At 29.6% G+C, this 12,325-nt stretch overlaps 1 protein-coding gene across 1 annotated transcript; it reads right to left on the bottom strand.

The window, feature by feature from the left end:
- On the bottom strand, nucleotides 1–5,708 carry LOC115960723 (mannan endo-1,4-beta-mannosidase 4-like). The gene is made up of 5 exons (XM_031079701.1): nucleotides 5,189–5,708; nucleotides 4,815–5,009; nucleotides 3,521–3,643; nucleotides 711–916; nucleotides 1–448 (listed from the first exon to the last, which is right to left on the bottom strand). The coding sequence occupies exons 1-5, from the start codon at nucleotides 5,525–5,527 to the stop codon at nucleotides 94–96; spliced, it is 1,218 nt and encodes a 405-aa protein (XP_030935561.1). The 5' UTR covers nucleotides 5,528–5,708; the 3' UTR covers nucleotides 1–93.
- Nucleotides 5,709–12,325: the final 6,617 nt, after the last annotated feature.

Raw genomic sequence — 12,325 nt, 5'->3', positions numbered from 1 at the left:
TAAATTTTCATTTCTTTTTATTAAATTTTATGCTTAAACTATGATATTTTATTTTCTATACAAAATTCATTGTAATGGAGAAAGTTATGTTTTTTACTTGAGAGCCATTAGCCTGCTTGATTGTGCAGCAATAACACTAGTGGTTGAAGGGCTCTCCTCTAATAAAACTTCATAACCATCCCTAAAGCTATCCATTCCTTGGGCAAGGACCTGCCAGAAAATCCCACCTACCAATGGGCCCCTATTACTTGAGCTGTTGTAGATATCTTCATAAAGCTTTGCAAAATACTTGTCCCTCTGATCCTGGGTGTACCCTGGGAGCTTTGATGATTTGCCAAACTCAGCCAAAACCAGTGGTTTTTGTAATACTGATTGTGAGTCTTCAATGTGTGCTTCAATCCATTTATCCACAAAAGCAGCTTGAACAGAATCATTTGAACTCGTTAACCTGCCATTTTTATTAAAAGAGACAATATTTAATTATGGACTTCAAGAAGAAGGAGACAAGATTTTTATATTTTTAAAATAAAACATGAATTTATGAATCAAATAATAAATAATTTACTGTTTTCAAAAGAGAAGGTAATTTACAATTATATGAAATTTATCTGCCTGTTAAAAAAAAAAGGATGAAAGATGTCGATCGATGCAAATGAAGGCAAACATAGTAATGACTTTTTATATTCTTGCATCAAAGTTTAGAACATTACCATTGATCCGGATAGAGATGAATTGTGGCAAAATCAACTCCTGGTAACTGATTGTTGGAAATGAAATCGGTCCCAACAAGTACATTGCCAGGATTGAACTCCCTTCTCGGTGGTATTGAATCCCCATAAAATCCTTCAAGGCCTATTTCCAGCAAATGGTTACTATCAATGGACTTAACAAATGCTGCCATTTCTCTCACCCATTCCTGGAAAGGAATTCAAAGATGAAAAATAAGAAAGATTTGACTTAGTTAATTATCAAAATAACAAAGTTGGAAGCTTTTTGTGGATGGATAGTTGTCTTGTCCCAATATGGAATTACCGTTAGAAATAAGGGTCATCAAATAGCCCATGACCCATGGGCTGGCCCAGTAGCCTGCTAGCCCACCAGGCTAATGGGCAGCCCAGCCCGGTAATATTGAAACCCGTGGGTAGCCCAATAGCCCAATGGGACAGGCTATGGGTTGGTTTCTTTATCCATGGGCGCCCAGTGGGCCGGCCCGTTAGCCTTGCCCAGTAGCCCGACCTGTTAGCCTGACTCATTGCCCAAAATTTATAACAAAATAATTTGGAGGTTGGGTGGGTGAGGGATTGAACTTTAGACATTATAAAAACTTTAAGACCACACACCTAACCACTAAATACTTGGAATGGTTGTGATACAATATGCATAATAAATATATATTTTTGTATTAGTCTAGTAGCTTTGATTTTTAAAACAAAGTTACTAAGATCACTGTTGCCCTACCTCTGTGCCTCTGGAAAGAAAGTCATTCTTTCCTTTGATAAATTCCAATTCTTTCCTTACGAGTTACAATTATAGAAGAAATTCCTTTTAAAAAAAAAAAAAAAAAAAAAAAGGCTTACCGTTGGTTGGAAGAAATTATTTCCTTAATGAGTTGATATTTGATTCTTCATATATTTCCTTTAAGAATTGATATTTTATTCTTCAAATATTTCCTTTAAGAGTTGATATTTAATTCAATATACTTATTTATTCTTATCAATAAAAGTTAATTAATCTTCTTTTAGTACCTTTTTAAGAGGTATGTCTTAGTATTTTTTTTAATAGAATCTTTTTAGTAGATTTAATTGTTCAATTTGATAGTTTGTAATAATATATAATTATAATTTTTTTGGTTAAATTTTTATAACCCCATTAAAGACCTGTTAAAAATGCTCATGAGTAGCCCATTAAACCCACCTCACTAGCCCAGCCCGCTAAAGCCCAAATGGGCATTGCCCATGAGTAGGGCCATGGGCTAGGGTTTTTCCATCAAGCCCGGCCCGACCCAGCCCATTGACTAGTCAACAGCCCGTTAAGCCCAGCCCATTAGACCCATGGGCCAAGTAAAAACGGGTCGGGTCGGCCCGGCCCGGCCCATTGACGAGGCCTAGTTAGAAATAAAAAAAAGAAAAGGATTTAGCCTTTATCATAGTTAAATATCAAAGTCTAACTTTTTGGATTTATTTATTTATTTTTTTTGTTTCACTTAAAATGTTTTTAAAAAATAATAGAACTAGGGACATAACAAAAATTTACAATATATGCAAATTAGCTTTTTTTTTTTTTTTTTTTTAAGGAGGCATGATGCATATGGAACTGATAGATTAATTTAATGTGAAATTGTCTATAGAAAGACTCTTTAAAAAAAATTATATATTTTGTGTAACTAAAAATACTAATTAAAAAAAAATTATATTAATATAAAAACAAAGTTTAGCTATAAAATTAGTTATAATCTACTATAACTTCCTTTTAAAAAAAAAATACTACATATTTTGAAAATCTAACCGTTGAATTGCATGTTCTTTACGCTCTTAATACACATATCGAATTTTGTGTTAATTAAATATTATTTACTATATGATCTATAACCTTATATTTTATACATAATTTTAAACTATAAAAACTTGTAATTTAAAAAATTTATTAATGCCATAACTATTGATATTTAATTTTCTATAAATTTTGCAAGCATGGAAGACATAAGAAGAAAATGTAATCTAAATGTGGATTTGTCAAAATTCACTTCTAATAAAAAGATATTAAGTAAGGTTGTAGTCTTAAGTTACAACTAATTTTGTAGCTAAACTTTATTTTTAATATAATGACAAATGATATATAGTTAAGCATAAATTAAATTTCCAAAATAAAAAACCTAGTCAATGCCACCACAAGCCACCCATTCATTGCCATTTGCTTGACCACCACCACCACAACTTGTTGACTGCCTACATAACATCACTACCACTCAGCCTGTTCATCATCACCTTCATGCCCGGTGCTTACCGCTAGCCACCAATTATCGGCCATCGCAGCCATGACCACCGGGCACCACTTGGCATGTATCATGCCATTGGTTGCCAATTATCAATTGCTACCATTGTTATTGCCACTGATACCATTCGCCGACAATCTCTCTTTACCACCCCTCAATTCCTCTCCCCAACTATTATTGTCATTAGAAATTTTCAAAGCAACCAAACAATATTAGATGGATAAAATGGCTTAAGAATTAAAATCGCAATTAACGATTAAAATCAAATCATTTTACACTAAAAATATTTCAGGTAAGAAAACATTTCATGATAAAAAAAGCAAAGCTTTAATCACCCCCATTGTCCTAACATGGATTTAGCACTATATTTGGATTCTTAAAACAAAAAAATCTTATGCAGTTGCAAATCCATGAGTCTCTCTATGAGTTTGTGTTCCATAAGCAAGATGAAAATATGATATTGTATACGCAATCTAACAAGAAAGTAGCAACACAATTTTTGTGTGAGTATGTGAGAGAGAAAGAGACCTGAACAAATCTGCCAGAGGGATCAGTTTCGCAACGAGGTTCATTGATTAGTTCCCATGCAAAAATCATCGGATCATCTTTATACGGTAACCCAATTATCGAGTTGACTCTTGTGAGAATGGCCTGCAATCCAATGTGCCACCAATGGTCAATGTCAAAAACAAATCAGTGTTAAATGCAATTTACCAATTTGTAACATTTCTTCCAAATTGTGCATCTAAAATTTTTACTCATTAACATATTTTCACAACACTTTCACTTTTATAATAAATCTTAAATGATAGGCTGTTAGCTGTTCCTTTTTTTCTTTTTCTTTTTTGTTTAATGTTAGCTGTTCCTAATAGACAAAAAAATAATTTACATAATGAATTTAAAATAGAACTACTAACAATATACTATCTAGAATTTCTATTTTCAAAAACTTGTTTTCGGGAATATAAAGGAAAAACAATTTTCTTGTATTTTTGAAATCAAAAACATTTTTAATTAGTTGAAATTAAAAAGATAGTTTTTTGAAGAAAAAAAATAGAAAATACTAAAATATGTTGTTACTAGGATTTGAAATTTAATGTTAACTCATTAAATGAAACAAATTCATTTAATTAAATTCGTGTTTTCATTAACTTTTGAAAGTTAGAAACTGAAAACAACCTTTTGCATGTTTTTAGTTTCCTTCACAAATTGAGTTTGGAAAACAGTTTTTATTTTCTACCTATTTTGAGTTGTCAAGCAAGTTTTTTAGTCTCAAAAATAGAAAATTATTTTTGAAAACAGAAAATAAGAGGAAAAAGCAATTACCAAACATACCCTAAATTTTTTGGTAAAAGATTCTATGCCTATACCATAACTCGTTAATTTTCTTCACCATTCTCAAAACATACGTTACTAACAAACTTTTTTCCTTTTTTTGAGAAGGAAATAGAAGACAACTTAAAAAGGCACAATAGAGAAGGTGGACCCCAAACAGTAACTACATGTGCCATAGAACTGATAGAAGGGCTTTTATAGCTTCTTTGACCCCATTATGCAAAAAAGGCAAGCGATTTATGGACTAATTAACGTCTAAAGTTTGAAATTTTAACTTGTTTATCTTCTTATTTTGTTTTGTGTGTTTTTCATAAACAATTCTCAAAAAGTACTTTTTAGAGTATGATTTGAAAAGCCAGGAAGTATCATGTTCAGAATTTGTACTTAGAATGTTTATCAATTGCTCGTTTTACATGCGGTGAGAAATTGATCGCACAAAACGGTCTCATGAGATGCTATCTTCTTGTATGTAAGATACTCTGTATACCTTGACATGATTTTTGTAGTATTGTTTGACGACAGGGTTTGTATAAAAGTCATCATCGTTCTCCAAGGTCTGGCCACTCTCCCTAGCCCATTGCACATATTGTTTTCTTCCACCATAATCAGCAAAGTTGTTCACCAAGCTCAATATCAGAGGTAGTCCATATTTTCTGGATTCTGAGATTACAAAGTCCAATCCCTGACATAACCACAAAATATTCACACAATTTTTTTTTTTTTTTTCAAATCAATAAATAAAGCTATTTATGCATATAGGACCTTAATTAATTAGTCAAATCTTATTGTTTTTTTTTTCGAAGGTCAATCTGACCCAATATAACTCATTCAAACAAAATCTATAATATAATATAATCATACCTCAAACATTTCCTCATTGTAAACACCAGGAGAAGTCTGAAGGGCTCGTTCAACCCCATCACTGAATGCCCAAGTTCTTAACACATTCATTTCAGACTTTGCTGCAAGTTGGAAAGTAGCAGTGATGTTGTCCCTATTGTCAGGGAAAGATGCCATATACATGAGCCAATAAGCATTGAAGCCGTTTAAGTACACCGAATTCCCATTTAGAACAAAACGAGTCCCGTTTGTTGTAACATAAGCAAAACCTGTTGAGCGAGCTTCACAAAGATTTCCCTTTGTCCCTATGAGCAGCACAAGGATTAGTAAAAGTAAATCGAAAAATCTCTTCCCTGACATAGCTTAACGCTAAGCCCTGAATATAATTTATAATCAGGAGTTTACACTGATTAGTAACAAGTAAGAACTGAAACCAATGATATATTCTTGATGAATTATAACAGGAGATTGAGGGAAGAATGGGAAATGAAAGAAATCAAAGGACAGTAAGGGATGCAAAAGATTTGGGGGTGTGTATATAAGCATGCTCTCACGGGTTATATATAGAAGGTAGCTCATGCATGTCATAAATATGAAAAATTATTAGATACTCCCGGAGTACCATAAATGCGTACTCCCCATTTATGTGAGAGGAGGGAGTATGCATTTATGGTACTCCGGGAGTACACAATAATTTCCCCATAAATATTGTATCTCTGAAAAAAAGAAGTGTATAGGATGCACACAGATTCACACAATATGAGAGGGAGGATACTTTATTCAATGTAAGGGATAATTATGTTAGATACATGAAGATATGTGATATTTATTACTTGTTTAATTATTCTGTGTATATCTTTTCCTCTTTATTTTATGAGATTTTAGAGTTAATTGTATGGGGATTTACTTTACTTTATGCAATGAATCGTTGTCATATTTGTGTAATATAGTAGAATTTGTGGTATACTTATCACTTGTAATCCAATTAAAGAAGTATCAAAGTTTCCCAATTGTAAGTCCCACTTTGAATTTATGGTTTAACGAGGCTCATTCTTGGTAAGTAAGAGATCATTTTCAATTAATTTGGGGGAAATTTTGAAATACTCTATAATATAATTTAAAATAATTAATAAATTCTTGATATTCAATTAGGTTTACAAAAGTTGACTTTAATTCTTCTAAAATTGACTTTAATTCAAAACAATATAAAATATGTAAATAACTAAATAAAATTAATTGCTGTTTTTTATGTTAATATTTTTTAACCCGATATGAGTATATTCAAAATTTGATGAAGTTTTATACAAAATTATACCATTAGTTTCACTAAAAATTAAATATAAATGTACAATGCCATGTTAATTTTTTGTTGGGTTAGCTACGTTTTTGGTTTCTATCCTATATATCATATTTCAATTTGATCCCTATCCTATACACCATATTTCAATTTGAATTCTAACATTTCAATATTGTGTCAATTTAATCCCTGCCGTTATCTTTTGGATGAAAATTGATGACGTGTCTATTGGCCAAAATAAAAAATTAGCTTTCATTGCTGTGAGAATAAACTAAAATTTTATTTTAGTCGTTTGCCATGTCACCAATTTTTATCCAAAAAATAACGGTAATGACAAAATTGATACGACACTAAAAGGTTAGGGACTATTGACACAATTGAAATGTTAGAGACCAAATTGAAATATGATGTAAAGGATAAGGGCCAAATACATAGTTTCTCCTTTTTTGTTTAATATAGCAACCTAATAGAAATAGACTAAATATAATCGCTCGTGATTATGAATGGGTAATTATATAATAATCTATTAATTATAATAACTTCAATCTTTTGCAGAAAAACTATACAGTTAACTAATATACTACATCTTAAATAAGTGATTTTTTTATTTTTATTTTTATTTTTTTTGAGAACAAGTATTAGAGACTTTATTGAAAGAAAGAAACTTAGCCATAATAGGCTAGAAGAACATCATGAAGGTGTGGAGGAATATCCTTCATTCACACCGATAAATCTCTAACATATGTAGTATGTTTAACTAGATTGTAAGCTGCAAATTTGCATAGTTTGCGGGTATGTAAAAAAAAAATGGCAAAGTTTAGCCACAAAATTGATTGCAGCTTAAGGTTACAACCTTACTCAATAAAATAAACATGACTACATATTTTGAAAATCTAACCGTTGAATTGCATAATCTTTACGTTCTTAATACATATGTCAAATTTTGTGTCAATCGTATATTATTTATTATATGATCTATAAGTTTATATTTTATACATAATTTTAAACTATTAAAACTTACAATTTAAACAATTTATTGATGATATAGCTATTGATTTTTAATTTTTTAGAAATTTTGCAAACATGAAAGATACAAGAAGAAGATGTAATTCAATCGTGTGTTTGTCAAAATTTATGTCCGATAAAAAGATATTGAGTAAGGTTGTAGTTTTAGGCTACAACCAATTTTATAACTAAACTTTGTCCAAAACAAATATGCGTCAAAGCCTCTAATTAAAGATGGTTTCACCGAATCAATAAGATGACTAAAGGAAGCCAGAGAACTTTCATCACTCTTAAATAAGTGATTTGATACCAGTAATTAATTATAAACTTAAATATTGCATAGAAAACTATTTAATTGGCTAAGTGGAATTATTTAATAACTAAAATTTTAACCAAAAAAAAGAAGAAGATAAAAACAATGGAAGAAGGAGAGATTTAAGAGTAAGTTCAGCCGTAGGTTGGTCTGTTTTGCCATCAATCATCATAAATAATAAAATATATTGCAAGTCAAACATTGAAAAAGTTATTTGAAAGGTTTTAGAGATGAAAAAAAAAAGTATTTACTGATCTATGTGGATTAAAAATTAAAATTATTTCACTATTCAATTTATTTTTACTATTATTTATGGGCTTTATTGAACTTTTTGGCACTATTCATGGGTCACACTGTACTATTTCAACTAACTTTTACCTTTATCTACAGTACTTTCAGCAATAATTTTTCAGTTTCAACAAAATAACGGTATCCAAATACACCCTTAGTATCTGTTTGGATAGCTTATTTTTTGTCATCTTATTTTACTATTCAGTTTATTTTTGGTACTATTTATGGGCTCCACTATACTATTTTAGCTAACTTTTACTTTTATTTACAGTATTTTCAGTAAAAAGTTTTCAGTTTTAACAAAATAAGTAGATTCCAAACAAACTTTTATATCGAAAGAATAAAGGAAGTTGCTATGATTTTTCTTTTATGGATAAGCGTGAGTTTTTAATAAGAACTGTTACAAATACAGTACTTTCAGCAATAATTTTTCAGTTTCAACAAAATAACGGTATCCAAATACACCCTTAGTATCTGTTTGGATAGCTTATTTTTTGTCATCTTATTTTACTATTCAGTTTATTTTTGGTACTATTTACGGGCTCTACTATACTATTTTAGCTAACTTTTACTTTTATTTACAGTATTTTCAGTAAAAAGTTTTCAGTTTTAACAAAATAAGTAGATTCCAAACAAACTTTTATATCGAAAGAATAAAGGAAGTTGCTATGATTTTTCTTTTATGGATAAGCGTGAGTTTTTAATAAGAACTGTTACAAATCCCACATATTAGTAAAAGAAAGTTTTATACAAAATTTTTTGTGGGTGTTTGTGTCACTTATTATGTTGTCACACATATTTCTGATCGTTATACTAATTATTTTTGTAAGTATGCACAATATTTACACGCTTGTATAATATGACTTATTAGAAATTTTTTTGAAGTTGACAAATAATAAAGTGGTTTGTGATTAAGGCATGAATAGCAGCACCTTTGTGGAAGTCAAAGGAAATTGATTATTTTTTTGACAAAAAGTTTCGCTGCAGAACTTGACTGTAGTTTAACTTTAAGGTTACAACTCACTTAAAAAATTAATATTGTTACATATTTTTAAAATTTAATTGTTAGATTGTATGTTTTTTATATTCTTAACACGTATGTCAAATTTTGTGCCAATAAAATATTATTTACTATTCAAACATAAACTTATATTTTATGCATAATTTTAGACTACGAAAACTTGAAATTTAAACATTTGATTGATGATATAGTTATTGATTTTTGATCTTCTAGAATATTTAAAAGCATGGAGAATTTAAAAAGAATATGTAATTCAATAGTGCATTTGTCAAAATTCACATCCAATAAAAAAAATATTAAGTGGAATGGTAGTCTCAGGCTACAATTAAGTTTATTGTCAAATTTTTTCCTTTTTTTGGAAGTATGAAGAATGTTTTTAAGTAAAGGGAATGCTTATTTAGACTTACAAATTCAACTAATTGTATATATTAAGATCTAAACTTACTTGGGGAAATTTTAAAGACTAATGGATTTTATGTGGGTTAAATTCAACTACTTCTTTCTAACCTTAGATGAAATATTATGTATATATGTTTTTAAACAGGTTAAAGTATATGTAAATCTGAAATGTAGTGTTTCTATAGTTAAACATGTTAATGTAAAAAAAAAAAAAAAAAAAACAAAAAAGACAATTTATTACTACAAAATCGTTGCAGCAATAAATTATTGCCACAAAACCCTTTGTAGCAATAGCTCATCCTCATTTGTACCGGACATGAACCAAGTACCAACAACACCACCACGAACTATTCTACCCAGGGAAGTCAATACCGTACCGGTACCAACCATATTGGAAAAATATACCAACTGGCCTTTAAACTGATATCGACTATGTTTCAAAATATACTGGAAAAATACCAAGTTGTACTGATTTACTTGAGATTTTTTTGAGTGTTTTAGCCAATATTGGCATTTTGGTTGGTACAATAACAAAAATAAAAATAAAAAATTGAAAAAGAATGTTAAAAACCATGTCATTTAAGCTAATATTGATAAACATAAACATAAAAATTAATAAATTCTTAATTAATAAATACGAATATATATTTATGTATAGAAATATATAAATAGCGATTCTCTCAAAACGGTACATCAGTATCAATTGATACCAAAATATTCCATTCTGCTAGCCAAACCAAAACTGCCTCTAATACGAAATTGACTCCCTTGATTCCATTGTGCTTAGCTTGGACCATGCCGCATCGGTTGGGTTGAGCTGCTTAAGTGTGGCTATGGTTTTGTTGTTAGTGTGAGTTTGGGTCTTTTGATTAGGTTTTGTGTTTTTATGAGTTGGCCATGTGTTGGTATAAGTTTGGGTTACATTTCATGAGTTTGAGTTTTAAATAAGGGCTCAACAATTTTGAAATGGAAATTTTTATTTGTTTTTTCAATTTTGTAATTAAAGAAACTAATTTAATAAAAAAATAAAAACTATGTTATTATTGGATACTTAATGGCGACCCACTTAACAAAAGTTGATGGAAAGACTATATTGAGCAAATCTAAGTTAGAGGATTGAAATGTGGGTTCTAGTTTGCTTAACTAGTAAAGTCTCTAAAGGGTGTATAAGAGATTTGGGATTCAATCCCCGCCTATACCAAAAATTGATTGGTGTCTTGATTTGATGATAAAGAGCTATTATCAGGAGTGGACTCCATAGGTTGAAACTCTCTCATAAAAAAAAAAAGTTAGAGGATTGCAATGGAATTTTATGACTAAATTGAATTTTTAGCAAAGTTAGAGGATGTAATTATAATTTTGCTTAAAAATAGGGCAAAATTTTAATTAGAATTTAAATTTAGGAAAATATTTATTGTGAAAATTTATTTTTAAAATGATTTTATTAAAAAATATTTTTCTTAAGTTAAAATTGACAAAAATATGTAGCAAAAGGGTAAATATAGCCAATTCTTAAACCTCATGGTCTAATAAGCAAAATTGATTGTATAAAAGGTCAATTTGAAATTGACCAAGTCACATGTTAAATTTGAAAATTTTTAAATTTTAAGGAAATACTCTTTTAAATGGAAAAAAAAGGGGTTCAATATTAGTCTTTTTAATTTAAACTACAAAATTGGTATTTTAGGTTTTTTTTTTTTTTTTGGATAGAAGTGGTTGAATTTCAAATTTATGATGTTTACTCCATATTAATTGCTCTTTACCATCAAATAAAGATATCGGTTGGTTTTTTATGTAAGCCAACTTTACCAATGAAGTCAATTGAAACCAACATAATGTTAGGATTTAGTAACATAATTAATGTAGTTTTTATTGATTTTTCAAAATAAAAACCATTTTAAAAATATATAAAAATAGAATAGAGTACAAAGAAATAAGACAAAAGCATGGCTTTTTTGCTAAATATTTAATTTTCGCAAATAATTTTATTGAAAAGCTTTTGTCCAAAATTATTTACTTATGTATCTTCTTTTGAAACCCGAGTCTAGGGAACTTGAGATTGAACTCAAGTTTCAAGCAATGTCTAGTTGGAGCTATTGAGTGTTATTTTAAAATGGGCCTTTTTTTGGCCAAACAACATGATTTTTGGAAATATTTAGGAAAAAAGCACCGGGTCAAATTTATTTAGTTATGTAACATGTTTTTGGAATTCGAGTTTCAAGTGAAACCCAAGTTTACTAAACTCGAGTTTCAAGCATTATGCCAATTTGATTAGGTACTATTTAGCAAATTTTTCCTTTTAAAATGCCACATAAGACGATTCATGTTAGTGCCTATTTGCAAAATCGAGTTCACTAAACTCAATTTTTATTCAGAACTTGAATTTAGTAAAATCGAGTTTTGAGAAATGCTACATAACTAAATAATTTTGAGTAAAAACTTTTTAATATAATATTTTTTTGCAAAAATAGAATATTTGAAAAAGAAAAAAAACCCACAAAAATAAAAGCATGGACCCTTTTATTTTTAGGTTTGTGCCCCATAAAATTGGTGCATGTTTCAAAATTTGAGAAATTTTGCCAAACTAAGGGGTTGTTTGGTACTAGTGTTTAAACAATAGTTTTAGTGTTTAAACAACAATAACACTTTTGACACGTATTTTTATAACACTCAAACATGTATTTCCATAATGAAAACTGAACAACATACAAAATATGTGGAACACTTTCGTCTCTCTCTCTCTCTCTCTCTCTCTCTCTCTCTCTCTCTCTCTCTCTCTCTCTCTCTCTCTCTCTCTCTCTCTCTCTCTCTCTCTCTCTCTCTCTCTCTCGT

The sequence above is a fragment of the Quercus lobata genome, chromosome 9 (genome assembly GCF_001633185.2).
Source record: "Quercus lobata isolate SW786 chromosome 9, ValleyOak3.0 Primary Assembly, whole genome shotgun sequence".
In the NCBI taxonomy this organism is placed as follows: Eukaryota; Viridiplantae; Streptophyta; class Magnoliopsida; order Fagales; family Fagaceae; genus Quercus; species Quercus lobata.
This window is presented reverse-complemented; position numbering and strand designations above follow the sequence as displayed.